Source organism: Podospora anserina, chromosome 7 (assembly GCF_000226545.1).
Source record: "Podospora anserina S mat+ genomic DNA chromosome 7, supercontig 1".
Taxonomy (NCBI): Eukaryota; Fungi; Ascomycota; class Sordariomycetes; order Sordariales; family Podosporaceae; genus Podospora; species Podospora anserina.
Genome location: NW_001914854.1, coordinates 2,152,331 through 2,173,835, shown reverse-complemented (window position 1 = coordinate 2,173,835; position 21,505 = coordinate 2,152,331). Strand labels below are relative to the sequence as shown.

The 21,505-nt window shown below is 53.3% G+C and overlaps 6 protein-coding genes across 6 annotated transcripts, besides 2 other annotated features; 3 read left to right on the top strand and 3 right to left on the bottom strand.

Moving 5' to 3' along the window:
* Positions 1 to 266: 266 nt before the first annotated feature.
* On the bottom strand, positions 267 to 4,379 carry PODANS_7_8040 (uncharacterized protein; the record flags this gene model as incomplete). Its single annotated transcript, XM_001908130.1, has 2 exons — positions 267 to 3,168; positions 3,226 to 4,379. The coding sequence occupies 2 exons, from the start codon at positions 4,377 to 4,379 to the stop codon at positions 267 to 269; spliced, it is 4,056 nt and encodes a 1,351-aa protein (XP_001908165.1).
* Positions 4,380 to 8,239: 3,860 nt separating this feature from the next.
* On the top strand, positions 8,240 to 11,079 carry PODANS_7_8030 (uncharacterized protein; the record flags this gene model as incomplete). Its single annotated transcript, XM_001908129.1, has 2 exons — positions 8,240 to 8,662; positions 8,722 to 11,079. 2 exons carry the CDS (start codon positions 8,240 to 8,242, stop codon positions 11,077 to 11,079), a joined length of 2,781 nt encoding a protein of 926 aa, XP_001908164.1.
* A 1,562-nt stretch (positions 11,080 to 12,641) lies between these two features.
* PODANS_7_8025 (uncharacterized protein) lies at positions 12,642 to 14,201 on the top strand (the record flags this gene model as incomplete). Its single annotated transcript, XM_001908128.1, has 1 exon — positions 12,642 to 14,201. One exon carries the CDS (start codon positions 12,642 to 12,644, stop codon positions 14,199 to 14,201), a length of 1,560 nt encoding a protein of 519 aa, XP_001908163.1.
* Positions 14,202 to 14,615: 414 nt separating this feature from the next.
* Positions 14,616 to 14,743, bottom strand: a tRNA (tRNA-Leu).
* Positions 14,744 to 15,292: 549 nt separating this feature from the next.
* PODANS_7_8020 (uncharacterized protein) lies at positions 15,293 to 16,105 on the bottom strand (the record flags this gene model as incomplete). Its single annotated transcript, XM_001908127.1, has 1 exon — positions 15,293 to 16,105. One exon carries the CDS (start codon positions 16,103 to 16,105, stop codon positions 15,293 to 15,295), a length of 813 nt encoding a protein of 270 aa, XP_001908162.1.
* A 949-nt stretch (positions 16,106 to 17,054) lies between these two features.
* Positions 17,055 to 17,126, bottom strand: a tRNA (tRNA-Gln).
* Positions 17,127 to 17,164: 38 nt separating this feature from the next.
* Positions 17,165 to 19,283, bottom strand: PODANS_7_8010 (uncharacterized protein; the record flags this gene model as incomplete). The annotated part of the gene is made up of 4 exons (XM_001908126.1): positions 17,165 to 17,619; positions 17,697 to 17,783; positions 17,866 to 18,802; positions 18,861 to 19,283. The coding sequence occupies 4 exons, from the start codon at positions 19,281 to 19,283 to the stop codon at positions 17,165 to 17,167; spliced, it is 1,902 nt and encodes a 633-aa protein (XP_001908161.1).
* Positions 19,284 to 20,338: 1,055 nt separating this feature from the next.
* On the top strand, positions 20,339 to 21,265 carry PODANS_7_8000 (uncharacterized protein; the record flags this gene model as incomplete). Its single annotated transcript, XM_001908125.1, has 1 exon — positions 20,339 to 21,265. The coding sequence occupies one exon, from the start codon at positions 20,339 to 20,341 to the stop codon at positions 21,263 to 21,265; it is 927 nt and encodes a 308-aa protein (XP_001908160.1).
* Between the last annotated feature and the right edge of the window lie 240 nt (positions 21,266 to 21,505).

Below are 21,505 nucleotides of genomic sequence, written 5' to 3'. Positions count from 1 at the left end.
TCCACTCCCATGCTCTGCTCTGCCATGCCAAATGATGATAAAGAAAAAAAAAGAACACTGAATGATTCAAAACTTCCTTGTCCTAAACCTCCAACCCTTCCAAATTCCAAATATATATGCGTGTTGTTATGTTGCCATTTATACCCCTCTATATACTATGTTATGTGCCCTTTGCTTGTCCTCATATTATATCAAAACAACCTCCGCTTCCCCCCACCAAAACAAATTAAAACAACCCCCCCCCCACCCCCCCAAAAAAAAAAAAATCAGTCAGTAAACCCCCCCAACATAAATCCTCCCCTATACTGACTCAACATCTCCCTCAACTTCTCCTCCTCGTCCATACTCTGATTTGACGGGGTAAACCTATGACCCCTAGTGCTATTGTTCGTGCTAGTGCTGCTGCTGTGCGTGATGGTTGTCGTGGTGATAGTGGTGTTGGTTTTGGTGGTAGCGGTGGTGATATTGATGTTGTTGGCCACGCTAATGTTGTTATAGTTCTTAAAGTGAAGCTCAGCCATTGTAGGCAGCAACTCATCCGGCCCTGGCGTCTCAACCTCCGAGACTGGGTCGAGGGTATCAGTTGGTGACTCGACCCCGGCAAAGGCCGCGAGCATGGCGGGGGGTGGAGGAGGGGGGGGAGGGGGATAGTCGGGTGCAGCGTTCAACATTGTGCTGCCTACTCCGACGTGGCCGATCAAGGAGTAGGAAGGTGTCGGTGGGGGCTCATCCCGGGACTCCTTGTCCAGGGCAGAGGAACGGACAGTCTTCCGACGGATGAGAGGGGGTGGCCTGTGTTTCTCCTTCTTGGGGGCCTCGGCCGCGGGTGTGGATTTCGGGTCAGGGCTGGACTGCAAAAGGATTGTCCCGTCATGAGCAACTGCCTCGCCTACAGGGCCGGCAACCGCAGGTGGAGGGGTGGTGCTGTCGTTCAGGTCGATGGTGCCCATGTCGAACTCGAGATCAAGAAGGGTAGGCCACTCGCTTGCACCAGCAGGACCAGCATTGAAACCACCGCCCGCCTGTCCGGCGTCGATAGGGGTGGAGGCTGGGGACTCGAAATCAAAGACCTGGCCGGATGATGCCTCGAGAAGCTCGCGGTTGCGCTCGATGTGTTCGTCCAGCTGCCTGAACTGCTTCTCCAAGATGGTCCACAAAGCAGTTTCCTGTACGTCGGGCTGAAGCGCAGGCTGCTTGTCCTTGTCGTCCTTCTTATCCTTGTGCTTTTTATCTTTGCCCAAGTGGAGACCAGTTTTGGCCTGAGGTGGGCGTGGCCCTGGACGAAGGCCCTTGAGGACATTCTTCCAAATGTCGGCGCGCTCCTTGGGGGTGAAGGGGAAGTCGATGATCGTCCTGTTAATCTTCATGCTGTCGACCAAGAATCCAAAACTGTTCAGATTGAGGTTGTTGTCTTGGCAGTCGAGGACCATCAGTGTATTGTTCCTCTTCAAGGACTGGCCCAGCGTGCCTGCGTCGTCGTGGAGGTTCTGGTTCCGAATCCGCAGGTGGGTCATCGCCTTGTTATGCTCAAGACCGCTCAAGCTGCGGCCGAATCCCTTGGTCAGTTGGCCATCATCAAGCCTGCCGGAAAAGCCCGAGAGATCAAGACACCGGATGGAAGTGTTGCGCGCAAACAAGTCATGCAGCGCGCTGACCATCTCGGAACTGCAAACGCCGGTAGGAGAAGGAGCAGGTGCTGTACCGGCCATGTTCAGGACGGTGAGGTACTTGGTCTCGGTCAAGGCGTGGATCAGAGCGAGGTAGTTATCCTCGTCCTGGAACTCAACCATTTCCATATCCAGACCAGCAGGTCCCTTGTTCTCCCGAATGACAGCAGCCAACTCTCCAATGCCGTTCTCGATCGGATTGTTGCTCAGGCCGATATGCAGGCCATGATCCTTCCCAACGGCTTCAAACAATGCCGCAGCTTTGAATCCCGTAATACCGCATTGCTTGAGGACAAGCCGGCGGAAGGCTGAAAATTGCCTGTGATCCAGTTTCCAGCTTCTCGCCATCAGGAAGCGCTCTAGGTCCATCAAGGTCTCATCGTTGATCAGCCACCCCGTGATATCGATCGACTCAAGCCACTGGAGGCTTTCGAGCAGCTCAAAGGGCAATAGCGGGCCCACATCCGAACTGTCTCCCAAAATGCTGCCACAGAGGTTGAGCTCTCTAATTTCAGGAAGTTGCTGCAAGAGGTCAGGCAAAATATACGCGGGCAATCGACCATAGTTGCCCGCCACCGTCAATGACTCGAGAGGAAGAGGGCGCTCCATCAGAGGGTCAATGACGATCCTCCTCACACCCATATCGTCCAAGCCACAAGCCGAGATGTCCAGGGCTCTGATGGCACCCGTTTCCATAGTCTCGGCGAGGTTGCTGATGTCATGTTCAGAAAGGTGATTGTGGGCCAAGATCAAACGGTTGCACTTTGAGATGCCGGTCTTGAGGAGATGGAGGATAGGCGTAAGGAACTGGAGGGTCGGGTAGTGGCTGTCGGCTGTCTTTCCCCTGTTCAGCTCATAGCTGCAGTTGGTGAAATCGATTTGCCGAATCGTCTCAGAGCAATAAGCCAGAGCATGGAACTCCTGGTGCAACACCGGGCAGGTCTTCAGCAGCTGCACTTCATCATTGGTGAGTTTGATGCCTGTAGTGTTGTCAGCTGACTGCCTGAACAGAGAAACACACTTTGAGAACTTACAAGTCCGGCTCAGGTAGGCAACGTTGATGCCCCCGCCCAGATTGTCATCCGCGCCGTGCAGCATCGACAAGTCCACATCCTTGAAAGACAGCGAGTTGAAATAGTCATTATACCTGAGCGCCCTGAGAACAGCCAAAAGTTGAAGGCCTGTGTACAGTCCCGCATGCTTTGGCGGGAGCAGTCGAAACTCGGGTGCATGCCGAGTCTTCCAGTTGATCTCCCACTCGACAGGCGCACAACGATACCCGGCAATGTGAGCGTCAAGTGTGCGCTTGATGGCGCCGTAGTCTTCCCGAGAGACCAAGTACTGAGGGTTCCGAAGCCCAGAAACCGAGAAGATTTCCAGGTTCTGCCAAAGTTGGGGCCAGTTGGGCTTGATAAAGCGGTCAGCAGTACCAAGGATGCGAATGATCTGTCGATAGTAGCGGCTGGCAAGTTCGAGTGTCACTGGCGTCTTGAAGGGATCACTAGGGGTACTTGTCAGCCACAACCAGGCAGAGAATCTGGTTGCCCATCAATCTTACCGGAACGAGATATTAAACCTCTCCTCGTGGAAGGACCAATCCCCAACCACCGAGTTCAGTGTGACCAGGCCGAACGTCCTGTGCTTGTAGCTTGAGCCAGCCTTCCCTCTCTGAACTTCGGCGAGGTAGCAGAGATATGTGCCAATGACCAGATAGTACGCCGAGCCCTCCTGAGACTTCTTGGACGCATCCTCCATCTTTGGCATGTACTCCTTTCTCGTATGTCCTCGTGGGATCACCGGGAAGATCTCCAACTCCTTGTTTGCGAATACTGGCTCCTCCATCATCTGGATCTTTTGCATGAGTGGCTTGATATCATCACACTTGTTCAAAGACCCAGACTCGTCCTGCTCTTTTGTCCCTATTACTCGCGTGATGCTCTCGAGCATCTTCTGTTGCTCCCGCGGTAAGCTGAAAAAGAACTCGGACCGGTAAAACGACTGGCCGCCAAAACCCTTCCACCATACTTCGATTCCAAACGACGGCTTGATGCTTTCCGAGTAGAAGGCTGCCACAACAGTCGATATAGGGATGGCGAGAGCAGGCTCCGGGGGGGAGCCATGGTGCGCTTTCTCGCCTTCAATGGCCAATGATGGAAATAATGCCACTGCGTCGGCACGGCTTTTCATCTTGAGAAGATAGTCCGTTGTGACCACCAGGTATGGAGTCTTGGTCTTCAACAGACTTGTATCCGGTTCCAGCGCACATCCCCCCTCTACTCTTTGAGTTTTCCAGTCGAAGGAACATGATGACGAACTTGGGGTGAGACTCGGGGGATCTGTTGTGGTGAACGACAACCGGCTGTGAAGACTTTGGACGTGATCCTCGGAAATGCCTGAGCTACGTCGACTGAAGCCATCGACTGGAGATGCCGAATATGGTCGTGATTTGGATAATTTCCTAACATGGCCCCTAAACGCCGAGTCTGGTGTAGAATCTCGGTCTCTGTTGCTGTTGCTCATGGAGCGCCATGGCCGTCCTTTGATCGAGTTGAGAGAAAAACTTCTTCGATGTTCGCCATGAGAACTCGTCGGGGAACTCGGGGTCGTGGGGCTGTAGGCTGCTTCAGATCCATCCGGCTCCGTCATGGTGAGAGAAACGCCCGATCTCGTCCTTTTCTGGGTTTGTAAATGTTTGGATGGTGGTCTCGACATGTTGAACTCTGAATCCAAAGTCGATGGTGGAAGTTGGGTTTCCTACAAAGCAGTGCCTGCGTGCGGGTTTTTCCCAATGAAAACCTTGACAAGGGCCTGCAATTAGAATTGTAGGGTTAGTCACTTGTTGTTCTTGGTCTGGGGGCAATCTTTGAACGTTGAAACAGGAGCAGGCCGGCGAAAGATATGCGAACAGGCGAGAACAAGCTAGACGGGGGGCTGCGAGAAGCGAGACAGAATGTTGGACCCTTGATTTTGGTATTGGGAGGGTATTCGGTGCGAGACGTGTTTCGGGTATCGAATTGGGTCGAAAAGAAGAGCCAGGATCGATGGCCAGGCCGGTTCACAGAAAAGAGAAGCGGAGGTTGGCAGGATGGGTATCGGAGGTAGCGAGGTGAGATACGGTTGAGCCTCTCAACATGTTTGGCGGAGCCCCCGTCCCAGAACGCGGAGCAGTCGAAGCCTCCACCTAACGGCCGTGAAATTTCGGCAGGTCCTGAGGGCCGTAAACAGCAAACCCAAGGTGATATCCAACTCTTAGGGCCGAGAGCCGAATGTGATCCCAAGACAAGCTCCGGCGACGTCACAGCCGGCGTAGATCAGATGATTTGATACAGGGACGTGGACGTACGTGGAACGGCCTGTTGAAAATGATACGGCAAAGGTGGACGAGGTTGGTCCGAGAGCACATGAAAGAGCTATCAAAAGAACTTCGATTCAGGCCGGGTAGGACTTCATAGGTAGGACGGCAGACAAGACAAGACAGACAGACAGACAGACAGACAGACAGACAGACAGACAGAAAGACATGGGAGAAAAAGTGAGATGCAAGAAAGCAAAAGCAAAGTGCCATTTTCCAGCGAAGCACGGTCCAATGGTCCAATGGGCTCGAAGCCTCCATCTGGGCATTCAGGAGCTTGTTCCCACCCCTCTTTCGATTTCCATCGATCCCAGCGCAGGAAATCAGGGCGGAGACGTGGTGAATTGCCAGGCATTTGCTGTCTCGATGTAGGATGATGTTATCATACCGGTTTTGGGAACAGTCTGGCGAATGGCAGGCGACCGGGACATGGTCTCCCGACAGGGGGCTCCTGCCAATCGGTGCTGTCAGAGCTCAGCTGTTGTGTTCTGCTCCCAGCGGGCAGTCGAGGGACCGGATGAACCCCCCGGCGATCAGTGCTGGCCGTCGAAATGGGGTGGACATTGCGCCTACGAATCGAGATGAGGTGCAGATTGGATATCCGCTTCCAACAAACAAAACAGCAGTCTGGACTCCCGTCACTGTCGGGTGGCCGGGCACCTGTGCTGGCCCGGTCATTGCATAAAGAGGGGCTGGTTGGGTTGTTAGTCTTGCACTGGCGCCAGCTTGGCTATAAAAACTCGACAACGTGGACGACGAGGCGGAGAAGCAGTGGTATAGATAGGTTATTCCGAGTACATGTCGAATCAGACGTGCCTATAGCCGAAAAGGAGGTGGGGGAGGGGGGCGGGAACAGAACACGATAAGAAGCATATGCCGGCATACATATCTTCATCACCTCATCCAGTCGTTATGTTCAGCTGGTGAGTGGTGTTGGTGGTGGTGGTGGGGCGGGGGGAGGATATGCCGGGAATTTTCCTTGTGAATTCGGGGCTGACGGGTGAAAGCGGGGCCACTGTTCAGACCGTGACGTGAGCTTTTCGCTTGTGGCTTGCGCCGGTGCCAAGATGGAAGGAAAGGTCTGGATTCCAGAACCTCCAACGACGGATGACAAAGCCGAATCTTTCCCCTGACAACAACACTTTGCGATCAGCGTGCTCCCCCGTTTCAGTTTAAATGCAGTCAACCCCCCAGCAATCTTACCAATGGCCCCAAAACCATGCCATGCCCTGGTGATCTTTTTTTTGTGCTGTGCCTGTGCTTCCGCAACACCGTCTCGGCCATCACCTACTCCAGGATTCCCCAGAAGGCATATGGTTGTAGCCGCCTGGCCTCTTGGTCTGACCATCACCCCTCCGTTAGGGGGGATTGTGGCCCAGCCCAGCCAGCTCCTATCATTCGGTTCCCACGGGGGGCAAAAAAAGGGGGCAGCAACGGTAATCAACAGAACAGAGCGAATGATGGCTTTGAGATCGAACGAGCAACGACAGACCTTGGGCATACCTTGTGCTTCCGACAGCCTGGCGTGGTGATGGGGTGGTGATTAGGGTCTTCCTCGCAAGGCTGCATGATGGTAATCTCGTTGAACTGCTTCAACTTTATCAAGCAAACCCGGTGCCATTGACCGCTCTTCGGACGATGACTTCATTGTCCCCCGGTAGTCGCTGTTAAGGCGAACGGCGACAAGTGCTAGCTGACAGGCGTAGTGCGGGGTTGAGAAGCTAACAGGCACGACTTGCCGACTTGGTGGAGCGTGGTGGTTGATGAAACAGCTCCCGTTTCATCGTCGAATTCCGTCCCGCTGGCAAAGACTTCACCCCGCCATGATTGGCCACGCCTGTGTCCCGCTCACATGTTTCCATCCTACGAGACTGTTGTTTGTCCTACTACGGAATGCATTTCCGGGATGCTATTCTTCTCAACATTGTTGGGTTGGCATCACGGCCCGCCACAAAGTCCCTCATCATCGGCAGGGGTCATGGTGAACTGGTGAACTGGTGAATATGAAGAAAACTATCTATGTCAGGAAGGTGTTTTTATTTGGCCTGCTCAAATAGGAAACAAGCAAGCAAAACAGCTCGCTTCCGAATATATCTGGTTTGATATGCAGAGATAGACACTCGGAAGGACATCATCGTAGAATGGAACCACTTTCTCGGCTCCTCGTTATGGCAGCCGAGCTCGGGGTATCGACGCCGCCGTCATGCGCAGTCAGCTGGTGGTGGGGAGCCAAACGGTGACACAGCATCGTTAGTAGAGAGGCACAGGGAAGAAACAAAAGAGCGGTAGCTAGGTGTTGCCTCTTGTGACGCTTGCTCCGAGTAGCTTCAAAGAGGCCCACGGGGGCTGTAACGAGTGAACAATAAAGATTGCCATGTTCTTTGATAACAATGTCTTTGGGGGCAGCATGGGCAGGAATGCAGTGATATGTTCCCGAGAAGCGCCTTGCTTGGCTCGAGCTTCGTTTCATGTCAAGGGGGGTCCCCTAAGCGATTGGTGAGCCTCTTGAAAGTGCTTTACGGCCTGTCCAATCCGCCCTCGCAACGCGCTGCACCCCACCCTCCGAGCCAACCCATCAGCCTGAATCGGGACCATTTGCCCATCGCTCGCATCCCCTGCCCCACCTGGAGGCACCACCCCAGCTCTCTGAACAAAAACCACAGGCACCCTCCACCCGCCTGCCAGATACCCCTCTGAATACTGGATAGTACTGTCGTCGACAACTACCTATTCGGTACACCTACACCTTACCCGACCTCATCGACGGCGCCGGTCCTGCCTGTCTCTTCGGTTCTTTTTTTTCTTTTTTTCGGTCGTCTTTCTGCAAAGCCGTACACACGTGCCTATTCTCTAGCTCATCCCGGAGAAAGGAAAAAATAGAGTTGGAACTTTTCTCGGATTTGGGCCCAAAAGAGGGACGGTCGTCACACAACGCATTCAACAACTGCTCCGGCACCCGTCGGGATTCCTGCACTGCTCTCTGCTCTCCCTCTCGTTATTCATCACCCTGCAGCCCCTTCTGCAGCACGCCGGACTGGCTCAACTGTTGGTTCTCCATCGGCATCGCACTGCCTCCCGGTGATTCCAGACTCCAGACTCTAGGCCACCTCATCCTGTCAACCATCCCCCGGCACACCCCTGCGCCGCTAGGAAAACCCCAAGACTGAATTCATGCCGTCGTCGGTCTGACCAAAGAGAAAACCAAGGCTCCGCCGTTGCGATGGCAATGTTGGCTTCCAAGTCGACATTTCCGGCTTCGCTGGGCTCGCAGCCGTCGGCCATGATGGTGAACACGCCCCAGACCGCCTCTGCCTACCCCTCCTCGAGACGCGCGCCCGCCGTTCAGATGGCCACCCAAAATTACCAAAGCCCGACCGAGTCGGAGTTTTCTGACGTCGACGGTCCGGACTCGGTCAAGAATTGGGATGAAGATAGGGTTTGCGAGTACCTGCGGAGCGTCAAGTGTGGCGAATACGAAAAGATCTTTCGCAGGAATCACATCAATGGAGACAACTTGTTGGAGATGGATAAGGAGGTGCTGAAGGAGATGGGCATTGACAAGGTGGGCGATCGTGTGCGCTTGTTCCTGAGCATCAAGAAGTTGCGGACCAAGACATACGCCAACCAAAAGAGGCGCAACAGGGTAGGTGACAAACAGTATGTATGGCCAAGGGACGACTGTTGGGCTAACAGGTCGAGTAGGATTCCTTTGCGGGGCTTGATGTCCAATATGCGCCCTCCTCACAATCACCACGGCACCAACCAAATACTGGGGCCAGTGGTCGCGGGATGCCAGCGAGCAATAAGAGGTATTCGCGCCAATTCGATTTCCCAGCTGCTGTTCCCGGTGTTGACAACCAAAACCCCTCAAGGCCTACCTCTCCTCAGTCTTCCGGTGGCTTCAGAAGCGCCCGCCAACAGCAGCAGAGATATCCTCAACCACCTCACACAGCATACAGTCAACCAACTCCTGCGACGGCCATCTTCCCCATGTCTCCGCCCGAGCCACCACACACAGGCCGTCTGATGGCAAGCCACACCAGAACTCAGTCGGATGGCTCATCACTAATGGCCGCTTTGCCCCCTGGACAGGATGTGATCCGGGTTATCTCGACAGGTGGTGTCACCAAGGTTGTTAAGATCGCCGACTGCAACACCTGCGAGGAAGTCATGCGCGTCACATTGCGCAAGTTCGCTTTACGGGAGGATCATGAGAGAAACTACTGCTTCTGGGTCTTGGTCGGTGGTGACGACCCACATAAGTGCCGTCGCCTTGGTGATACTGAACTCTGGAGGGTGATCAAAGACCACACCCGACCAGAACGAAATCGCCTCATCCTACGACGTGTTCCTGCCGGGGAGCCAGGATTCGCCGAATTAGAAAGAGCAGCTGCGATTGCCATGGAGGAGGCGCAACAAAACCACAATCGCTCCATGGAGACTATGGACAAGCGAAGTCAACTAAAGGCACAAAAGGTCTTGGGTGAATCGTGGGAAACTATTCAGCAGCCGCCCCTTTCACCTGTGTCTTATCAGGACCATCAAGACCGAGAAAGAAATGTGTACAACACCGCCAGAGACTTGGAGCGTCCGGCACCCGCTGAGACACCACGAATGCCCCGCAGCCGCAAGGTTCTTCGACAGTTCGGCGGGCTAAGACCGCCCAGCGAGTTGATCGCGTCGGATCTTACCAGCTATTTCCCTGACCACTCCAGAGAGGCTATCGACAGGACAGCCCGCATGTCCATGCGTAGGTCGCAGCGCCTTAGCAGGGTGAACCACCGCCTCAGTGTTGCCAGCACCCTGAGCTTTGCGTCCAGCATTCAGGACGCACCTCCTATTCCTACCATTGCCGACAGTTGGCTCACTGCTTCCAACCAAGTCGCCAGGGTCCGTCCTGGAAACCAGCTGGGCCGCCTCAACCATGGGTACCGGGACTCGGTCGCCTCCTCCGTTCTCGACACTCTACAGGAGGAGTCATCACCTATCGAACCGAACCGCAAGTCTTATGTGTCTTTTGCGGATAGCAGCTCAGATGCCGGTACTGCTGCCGTCAGCATCACCGACCCAGATGGAAACGTGGTCCGACACAGCTACTTTGACGGCGACAGCACCGTCGGATCTGGCGGTTCTCTCCAAGAAGTCAACCAGGCCCTCACCGACGACGGAGAGGATGCCGATGAAGAGCTTCAGAGCTTCCTCGCTGGCGACTCCTGGGATGACAGCAAGTGGATGAAGGGTGCGCTCATTGGTCAGGGGTCTTTTGGTTGCGTCTACCTCGCCCTCCACGCCGTCACTGGCGAGCTTCTCGCCGTAAAGCAAGTCGAGACCCCATCGCCCGGCGCCAACAGCCAGAGCGACGCCCGAAAGAAGAGCATGATCGAGGCGCTCAAGCGTGAAATCAGTCTCCTCCGCGACCTCCGGCACCCCAACATTGTGCAATACCTCGGCTGCGGATCATCAGCCGAATACCTCAACATTTTCCTCGAATACGTCCCCGGCGGCTCAGTCCAAACCATGCTTAACTCGTACGGCGCCCTCCCCGAGCCCTTGGTCCGCAGCTTCGTCAAGCAAATCCTCAACGGCCTTTCCTACCTCCACAACATGGACATCATCCACCGCGACATCAAGGGCGCCAACATCCTCGTCGACAACAAGGGCACCATCAAAATCTCGGATTTTGGCATCTCGAAGAAGCTGGAAGCAACAAACATTCTCAACGGGGCCAACAATAATAAACACCGGCCTTCGCTGCAGGGGTCAGTGTTCTGGATGGCACCAGAAGTGGTCAAGCAAACGTCTTACACCCGCAAGGCGGATATCTGGTCGCTTGGGTGTCTTGTTGTTGAAATGTTTACGGGGACGCATCCGTTCCCGGATTGCACGCAGCTGCAGGCCATTTTCAAGATTGGGGGGGCGAAGGCCACGCCGACGATCCCGGAGCATGCGAGCGAGGAGGCGAAGCAGTTTTTGGGGCAGACGTTTGAGATTGATCATAACAAGAGGCCGAGTGCGGATGATTTGATGTTGAGTCCGTTTTTGACGCCGCCGGCGTTGTAAGGGGATGTAATAATTGATTCTTGGGAGAGCCGTGCTTGATACTTTTTTGTGCGTTTTTTCTTCTTTGGGGGGTTTTTAAAGCTTGGTGTCTACGGGAAAGAGTTTCTTGGTGTTGTTGTTTTTTTGGGGAATTAATCGTGTGTATAATCACGGCTGAGTATGACTTTTGGGTGGGGATACTTTTTTTACTTGAGAGATACAGACGCACACAGACAAATTTGACGAATATCATGACGGATATGGATGTGGGGGGGGGGGGGGTTAGCATGGAAAGAGTTGGGGAAGGGTGGATGGTGAATGGTGAATGGTGGATGGATATGTATGATGGTAGATGACAATGGGTGAAAGGAAAGAATTAACAAAGCTACTCAATTTAAAAAGAATAAACATGAGTGCGAGATTTTGCATATAAACATGTGTGTTTTTGATATGGATTTTTCTTCCGTGGTGATGGTGACATGGAGAATAAAAAGAGCATTTACAACAACTGCGGTTTACATTCACGTAACTCTCCCCGGTGACGATGATGTTTCCTTTCTGGGGTTGGATAGAACAACCCTTCTCAGGCTCATAAAATTCTAGTTCCCATCTTCATCTCAATCTGAAAAACTCGACGGCCCACGTCTGGGTAGGTAGGTAGGTACCGATGACCACCACCTCTTACCTAGCTACCCCTCCCGTTCTATTGTTGTTCGCCGTTGGCTATATTAAAATTATACAAGGACCACGTGGATAGAAACACCGAGACAGAAATAGTAACTACTACCAAATCCACCGTGCTGGGATCTTTTCTTCCATGCAAGTCGCTTTCGATGTATGTAACTTTGCGTATTACCGCGGATAAATATCCCGAGTTTTTAGCTGATGTGACGCTGACGGTGAGAAGACGGTAGGATAAATTGACTTGCGTTTGCGCTAGAACGTCCCGCGGAAGGGATGGGGGGAAGAGTGAGGTATGCCAAGTTGGGGATGCAGGATTGGGTGGTGGTGTTGGTGGTCAACGGTGATCTTGATGGATTGGTGGCCAATTCGGGAGGGACGGCATCTTTGTTTATAGGGGATGATGAGGAGTTGGGTGAGCAAATCTTGATCGGAGAAGGGGGGTTGAGGGTTCTAGAACTGCTTGATGGTTGATTGAAGAATTAGTGATTGGACTTGTCTTGGTGGTTGGTTTATGTAGGAGGTAGCTCTGGGGCGTGCAAGTGATTAGATAAGATCTTTCTGCAACCCGCCTCCTTGGCAAAGAACAGAAAACACTTCAACGTCAAATTCCTTATTGTGATGCGATGGATCCATGATATATACTGATCGCCAATAGGAGAGATACCTAGCCCATTCAGATGACTTTCCTACCCTTTGTCCAAAGCTTACCGTTGTTGGGGTAGGGGTTGGGGTTGGGTTAGGAGGGGCTGGAAGCTCGAGCAGCTGGTAACCAATAGGGCAGGCACGTTGATGAAAGAAAGGTACTCATAGCCTTACTGACTGAGCCGCGCAGCAAGCTTTAAGCTCGGTGAGTCTTTGATTCACGTGGTTGAGAGCTGCTGCCTTGTGTTCTTGTGACAATGAGAAGGTCAGGCTGGATAGCAAAGTGCGAGGGCGGACTTGTAGACCACCTAGGTATCTTGTGTGATAAGGAACGAAAGGCTGCTTCCTTTTCTCCAAGGAAGCGAGATTTATATGCTCCTATTGCATATCAAACTGACTGTTCAGATCTGTTGCAACACCACCACACTGCAACGATGCTCACAACCACAACCCCTATCCTCCTCCTCCTCCTCCTCCTCCTCCTCCTCCTCCCAACTCTCACATCCGCCCTTACCCTCTCCGAACCGTTCAAACCCCCCGACAACCACCACCACCAACATGTCCTCTCCACCACCACCACCACCACCACCTCCAACAACAACAACAACAACAACCAGAACCCCCCCCCCATCCCAGGCTTCATCTCCCTCGGCGACAGCTACTCAGCCGGCATCGGCACCCGCCCCGACCTCCCCTCCCCCTCCCCCCCCTGCCGTCAAGGCCTCGGAGCCTATCCCCACCTCCTCGCCTCCTCCCTAAACCATACCACCTCCCATCAACACCAATGGCTCTCCTGCACAGGCGCAACAACAAACGACATCCTCTCCTCCCTCCCCCCCTCCCCCTCCACCTCCCAAATCGACGCCTTCAACCTCACCTCCCCAACCTTTGCAACCCTGTCCATATCCGGCAACGACCTCGACTTCTTCTCCCTCCTCAACGCATGCATCTTCCGCTTCTACGGCCCCTTTTCCCCTTCCTCGTGCGACTCCGCCCTAAAAACGGTCTCCTCCATCCTCCTCAACGATCAAAAACTCCGGTTGCGTATCAGGCTCCTCCTGCTGGAGATATTGAATAAGATCCCCTGGGAGAGGCACCCGTCTTTCTTCATCACCGTCACTGGCTACGCGAGGTTCTTCAACGAGAACACCACTGCGTGTGATGATGTTTCGTTTGGGATCTGGGATGTTTCCCACACGGCCGCGGCGGCGAAATTGACGAGGGACATAAGAGGGAAGATGAACGATTTGGTGCTCAAAGCCAATGATTTGATAAGGGGGATGATAGAGGAGGTGAATGCCTCTTTTTCTGGTAGCGGGAAGAGAAAAAAAGTCGTTTTTGTCGATCATGACAGCCTGTTTGATGGGCATCGGTTTTGCGAGCCTGGGGTGGCAAAAGAGCCGGATTATGAGAGGAGGGAGACGTGGTTTTTTTTGCCGGGGGGTGGGGATGTTGACGGGGAGGGGAGGGTTTATACTTCTTTGCGGGAAGAAAACGAAGAAGGGGTGGGATACTACTACCTCGACCCGGAGCGCTGCTGGGAAGAGGCGGCGGAAAGGGGGGATTGGGGGGAGAAGGCTGTTTGCTTGATGGCCAAGGCGAAGAGGGAAGATCCGGGGTTGAGGTTGAGGGTGCATTATAGGCGTGGGGTAGAAAAGGGGGAGGGGGTTTGGAAGGGGTGGACGACGACAACAACAACAACAACAACAAAACCGGGGGATTCAATGAGGTTGACGCCGACGTATTACGGCAAGACTTTTCATCCTGTGAGTAACAGTCTCCATACCTCCCTACTTACACTTTCAAGACATGGATGATTTATTTCTTTCATGTCGAGTGCTGACTTGAGTACTCATGTGAAACAGAGATCAGCCGGCCACGAAGCAATAAGAGACAAAATCTTTCAAGTATGGGAAGAGCATGGATATTTGAAAGACCAAACCGACTTATGATTGCCCATCTCTCGGGACGAAATAAACGAAGATGATGAATAACGACGGATTTGGATAATGACCTGGCATATAGTTTTCTTTTGGTACACCGGCTGCGACTCTGTGGTTGCGTTGATAGTTAATACCCCTGAATACTACACATGATACCTGCAAATTTGCACACCACCACCTCCAAGACTTCTACACCAAAACTAGTAAAAATCTACACCTTCGAAAATCTCACCTGCAACTCCCAAAAATAAATAAACCCATGGCAAAGAAATGCAAAAGACAACTCATTGACCAGAGTGAGATTCGAACTCACGCCCCTTACGAGACCACGGAACTTCTCACATCCTAGCGAATGTGGAGTTGATATCAAGATTTTCACCTTAACGTGGCGCCTTAGACCGCTCGGCCATCTGGCCCTCTTGCTTCGATGGAGGTTATTTGAAGGAAATGCTCTTTTATTTGGTCAAGACTCAAGACAGATAGCTGGGGATATTGATACAGAAAGAGAAAAAAAAAAACAAAGACAAAGATACTCATAGCTTCATAGCCCGCAAGTCATTAACCTTATCCCATGGCAGCATCATTCCTTCATTCCTCACCACCTTAGTTAGACCCAACAGACCCCCGGTGCAACTTCTGCTTAATCTTCTCCTTCAAGCTCGTCTTCTCCTTGTGCTCCAAATCCGCCGGCTTCGTCGACTTCAAGTCCCAATTGTGCGTAACCTCCTCCTCAGGAACATGCTTGTCATGGGCCGTGGTAGCAGACCCATTCCCAATGTGGTCCTCCGCAACACTCTCCTTGGCCTTGCCATCCTCAACACCATGCTCATACCCGCTGTCCTTCTTCTTATGGTGGGGCAGAGAGATGTGGTGCTTCTTATCACTGTGCTTGTCCGTGGTTGTCTCACGGTGGTGGGGGTGGCGCTTCTCTTCCTCCATAAGACCTGGTATCATGTCAGCATACATCAAACAAAGGGTTGGTGTTGTGAATACATACGATCAGCCTCCTTCCCAGCACCCGGCGCGGCAGCATCAAAGTCACCGCCATCAGCCTTCAGCCCACTGCTACGAACATACAGCTCCCCCGTCCCATCCTCGTGGTCCTCTTGGGTGTCGACACTGCTTGACCTCTGTCCCTTCCTCTCATCTCTAGCCTTAGCACCGGCATCACCACCATGTTCCTTGGCTAACACCTCCAAGGGTCGTGGGCCAGGACCATCGATCTTGACGGGGTTGTCAGACTTGTCGACTCCATCGCCGCTGTCGTCAACATTCTTCTTGGCATCAGGCTTGCCGGTCTCGCCGACGGAGTGGTGAACCGCAAGTGGGTTAGTGGGAGCACGAGTGTCGTTCTGAGCGTGGGTCGAGTCGCCCGGGATATTGGATGACGGCTGGGCTGCGGCGGGGTTGGTGTCTGGTTTGCTGGAATCGGCATCGTCCTTGGTTGTGACGGCGGTGGTCGTGGCGCTGGGCTTCTCGGAGGGCGTGGCCGGGGGAAGCTCAACACTAGTAGCTGAGGGGTTGGCGTTCTTGTTGAACTCGGCGTTGGTGACAACCTCGTCCGTGTTCTCTGTCTTCAGAGGAGTGTTGATAGGTTCGACTTCTGGGTTGGGGTTGGTGGTCTTGAGAGCAGTAGAGGTTGATTCAATGTTGCCGGCATCGTATGGCTCGCCAGCAGCGGTGTTGCCCATGCGTCCAGAGACTGGCTCCTTGTGGGCTTCGGGATCGCCCCAAATAGCCTTGGTAGCGGCGTCTTTGATAGTGTTAATGGTCTCCATGCTGGCCGTGGAAATATTCTTGCTAGAGTGAGGTGCTGTAGTTTGTTGGTGGTGGTGACGGTATGGTTCACGACTCTCTCTCGGTTCAGTTTGTGGAATAGAACAAAAGAGCTGCCAAGCAAGAAAGCCAACAGTTTATATGCTGCTATGAATGAGCTGGTGAAACCCATGGAAAGCACTACCTCATCGCACCGACATGCATCCTCAAGTCGGGAAGGGACGTGACGTAGGCGGTTGCCAGGAGCCAGTCACGCTTACTGGTTTGCTAGTCCGTCCCACGCCCAGTTCCTTTACCTTATCAGACACCTGAACGGCATGCTCTTCCGATCTTTCAATGGCGCAACCGAGAAGGAACTCTGGTGCCATTGGGAGATCCAGCCAAGACCTGATCATCGCCGAGCCTGCATTTGCCATCATCGCATTCCACAGGACATCAAGAAGATGAATCTGGACTCTCTGTTCAACGCTCGTTGAACCAGATGCTCGAGATTGTACCTATTCTCCTCAGGGCTAGCAGTCGAAAGGTACAGTGTTAAGCCGTCCGGAGCTGATATGTATTTCGAAGACCGTTGGGATGACGTTGGTGAAGGAACTTTCGATATGACGTCATACTTGCCGAGCTTTATCTAACACCAACGGTTGAACAAAGGTGAGGACGATCATCGGAGAAGGATTCGAGAATCCTGGATTATTATGGTACTTGATTGGATACTTTAAGAACCCAAAGCGGTGAAACTGACATTTGCTCCAGGTTTTGGGCTTAAGACATCATTCTTATCTCACGACATCTATATGGGGAGCAAGAATACACTAACACCATGAGGCAGCGGAGGACGACGGAGGATACTGAGCAAAAAGAAATGCGGAAAATCATAGACGGTGACTGATGGATGGAGAAAATTATCAGCAATAATTCTCATGGAATGAGGTGCTAAAAAGCAAAAGAATGAGGTCGTACCCGGAATCGAACCGGGGTTACCAGAATCAGAATCTGGGGTGCTAACCGCTACACTATACAACCTTGTGATCTCCTACTGGATGGAATAAGGTGTCTGCGTTTCAACTTATGTTGCCTTTCGCATCTTCATCACATGTAGAATCCCAAAAGCATCTTGATTTTGGGCTCTCACGCAGAAACAATCCATGGAAAACACACCACCTTGGGATACAAAACGCCCATATATTCGCCATTAATGCATCTACAACTTGGTACTCTTGACGAGATTCGTCTTGATACCAGACAACTCTCCCTGGTAGCCACCCTTGCCCTCGCCGCCCTTGTACACAGCCCGCACGCTCTTGAGCTTCTTCTTCTTCTCCTCGTACTTCATCCTCTTCTTCACACGCGGGTTGCGCACCTCCTTCTTCCTGTGCGGCGTCAAGCCCTTGTTCTTCTGGATCTGGTAGGTGATCTGGCGCTTGCCGTCTGGGCCGAGCTCCTGCTGTTCCACAATGCGCTCGTCCTTCTTCGCCTGTGCCAGCGCCTCGAAGCGCGCCGCCTTGTCGGCCTTCTTCTGCTGTGTCTTCTGAGCCACCATGTCGTAGTACTCGTCCTCGTCGTCGCGGACCTGCTTGGCTGTGGTCTCATCACCTTCGCTGTCGTCACCGCCCAGCTCAGCGCCGGCGCCGAATTTGCTGTCCTTCTTGCCGCGGCGTTCAGCCTCAGCGTTCAGGCGTGCTTGGCGATCCCTCTGTGATAATGTTAGTTCCGCCAACTGAAAAGTAGGATATGCAGACGTAAAGACTTACCAAACGCTCACGATAAGGAATATCCATATCACCACCGGCGTCGCGACCAGCCCCAGCACGCTTGTTGGCCTTTTGTACGATTTGCGAAGTATAGAACCTCAAGCTCTTCTTGCGCTTGGCCTTGTCGGCAGCAGTATGTTCGTCCAAAGCATCCTCCTCGCCAAAGTCGGAATAGTCTTCGTTCATATCCGCACTGTTTGTTGGCACAGCGCGAGCAGCATCCTCCTTGGCGGCCTTCTTGCCGCTCTCGAGAAGAGCGGACAGGTCAGCCAAAGACTTCTCGACCGCCTTGGCTTTCCTCGCCTTGTCGGCCTCCTTCTTCTCCTTGGCCCTGATCTCGGCCTTGGAGAGCTTCGACTTCCTCTTCTTGGCCGGCTCGTCGATGTCGAGCATCTCCTCGTCCTCCTCTTCTGGTGGCGAAAGCATGCCCGTTTCTGAGGCGGCAGGCTTGGCTGGTCTGAACTGTTTCACCTTGAGCCAGGCCTCTCTGCACTCCATCAAAGTCCCCATAACTTCGTGGTCTCTGAGTTCTGATGGGCTGAGCGTTGCCGCAGCACCGTTCCCGTCCCTTGTTGGTGATGTGAGAAGAGCAAAATAACTAGCCAGCGAGGCGACGTAGCACCCCAGAATCCAAGACTTGACAACCGCTAGTGACTTGGCAGGCTTTCCAACGGCGTCCTTTTGTAATTCCGAAAGAACGGGCTGCAGTTCTGCGAACTCGTCCACCAGGTATTCGAACTCGGGATATCGAGACTGGAGCAGCTTGTATCTTTCCTCGGGTGTCATGTCCTCTCTTACTTCCACCTCTTTCAAAACCTCCGTCACAACCTCGTCCTCGCCAGCCTCCTCTTTTGGCGCCATCCATTCGTCCTCGTCGAAAGCAAAATCCTCCTCAGTCATCTTGGCCAATTTCTTGGCCTGGAGACGCTTTGCCTCTGCTTCCTCTGCCTACACAAACATGTCAGTCCCTGCACTCGCGCCCAGCCGTAAAGCGCCGTGAACCTACCAGAGCATCGGCCTCGGTCTCGATCTGATCGGCATCATAGTATTCCTTCTTGCTATTTCCCCACCAACCCTCATCACCCTCCTCTTCCCCCTCCTGCTGCTCCTCGTCTTCGGAATATTGCTCAATGACCTTCTTGCCCTTGCCCTTCTTGGCTGGCGCTTCGTCTTCGCTCTCGTCGGAATCGTCTTGCTGGAAAACCTCCTCGTCGGAAACCTCTAAAAAGTCGTCCTCCTTCTTGAGGCGCTTCGAGCGCGGTTGTTCGTCCTCGCTGTCCAGCATGATCTGGTCCTTCTCAGCCCAGTACTCATCCCCAGAGTCGGCGACATCTCGGTACGTCTTGATGGTCAAACTGGCGTCTTTGGCGTCGACATCGCGGGGGCCGGCCGGTTCCGCCTTGCGGGAGACTCTTCTTTTCTTGGCCATTGTGACTGATCTGTGCGAAGAAAAGGTGATTGCTGGCAAAATCCAGGCGCAATTGTAAATCGCCTGCTACCAACAAATGTGGGGTGCTCTGCCTTTTGGCTGGGTGTTGAACTTTTGGAAGGTTCAAAAGCGGCAGAATTTTTTCTGCTGGCTCTCGCTGCTTCACCGACCGAGCGAACCTGCAGGCTGGGTTCGCCCCACCTTTCCCGCAGCAGCCCCGGGAGCTCCACTGGTTTCGAGATCCACTTTCAGCTGCTTGTTCAGCGGTACCCTCACCATGAGAGCTCTCCACCTGTGAGCTTGATCTCACTGTGAGGCTTCACCACGGCACTGGGTTCATGCTTTTTGAGTGATATCAAAACCGTTAGACACAGGCCGGATAGAACTAGTTTATCTGTTAAGAAGATTCAATCCAGTTCCATTCTGTCATCATGCCCTCTCCCTATCATTTACCATCCATCCTCTTTGTACCTTCCTACTGAGGTAAGCCTGGAAAATGGGCTTGCAGGAAGGAGTTCTTGGACAGCTGCAACCCCACAGAGGGCCTGTGGGAACACGGTGCCAGACTGCAGAACCATAAAAGTCAATCCGATCCGCGCCCCTGAACAACGACGTGTTTCTCAACGGTGTAAGCAACATCTCGGTCTCATACTCTTAACTTAGTGAGCTATCATAAGTCATCTCTCCTTCGAGAAGACGACGAGTCCGAGCCCACGGACCTCAATTCCGAAGTCATCATCTGCAATCCCACCCTTCAGATCAACCTCTCATCACACCTCGCATTTCATTTAAATCTCACCTTCTCCCCATCTCATTCACCCTTCAAATGGACATCATCGAACAACGCCTCGGCGTCCCCCCTCACATCGCCGGCCCAGCCGCCACCTTTGCCTTCTTCGCCTTCTTCCTCATCAAAAAAATGGGCCTCTTCACCAACACCAACCACTTCCCCGTCGAGGGCAAGGTATTTCCTCCCCCTTTCCCCCTCCTTATCCCACCCTTCACTCACTAACTCCCCCTCATAGACAATCCTCATAACCGGCGCCTCAGAAGGAATGGGCCTAGCAGCCGCCATCCTCCTCGCCAAAAAAGGCGCCTCCCTCATCCTCGTCTCGCGCAACGTAGGCCGCCTAGAAGAAGCCCTTGTCAAAGTCACCGCCGCTGCCAGGTCCCCCTCCAAGCAACGCTTCACCTACATCTCCGCCGACGTCTCGGAACCCAACTACGCCGAGTCGGTCATCGCCCAAGCCATCGCCTGGAACGCCGGTGCGGCCCCCGATATCGTCTGGTGCATAGCCGGCCTGTCAAGCCCCATGCTCTGGGCCGACCCCGCCAACGACAGCATCGCGGCCACCCGGAGAAACATGGATGTCAACTTCTTTGGTTCGGCCGAGATGAGCAGAGCCATCTTGAAGGAGTGGCTCGCTCCGGAGAATAAACCCAAGGATACAGGGGTTATCGGCCAGAAGCCGGAGCCGAAGCACATCGTTTTCACCGCGTCGATGCTGGCGTTGTTTGCGATTGTGGGGTATGGGCCTTATACGCCGAGCAAGTGGGCGTTGAGGGGGTTGGCGGACACGTTGAACATGGAGTTGAGGATGTATCCTGATCATCCGGTCAAGATTCATGTTGTTTACCCGGGGACGATTACTTCTCCTGGGCTGGAGAGGGAGAACAAGACCAAGCCGCAGATCACGCTCGAGTTGGAGAAGGAGGAGCCGGCGGAGAGCCCGGAGACGGTGGCGGAGCGGGCGGTGAAGGGGTTGGAGAAGGGCCAGTATAATGTCACGGTTAGTACATTGGGGGATTTGATGAGGTGTGGGATTTTGGGGGGGAGCGAGAGGAATAATTGGGTTTGGGATACGGTGGTGGGGTGGGTGGTGCCGGTGATTTACTTTTTTGTGATTAGGATTATGAATGCGCAGGTGGCGGGGTGGGCGAGGGTGAATGGGCATCCGCATGTCAAGAAGGCGGCTGCTTGAAGGGGAGGGGGGTTAATGCGGGAAACAGGACATCAAAGGTTGGAGTATGTATGGATGGGCAGCAAAGACTGTAATATAATGAAAGTATGGAATAATATGTGGTTGTCATTACGCCATGATGTGCAAGTGGTATCAGTCTGCCTTTTGTCGTTGTCCCATTTTGTTCCAGCGCCCCTTTCCAGAAGGGTTTTTACCAGTTGTTGAAAGGGTTTGAGCTACTTCCTGCAGACAATCTTTATA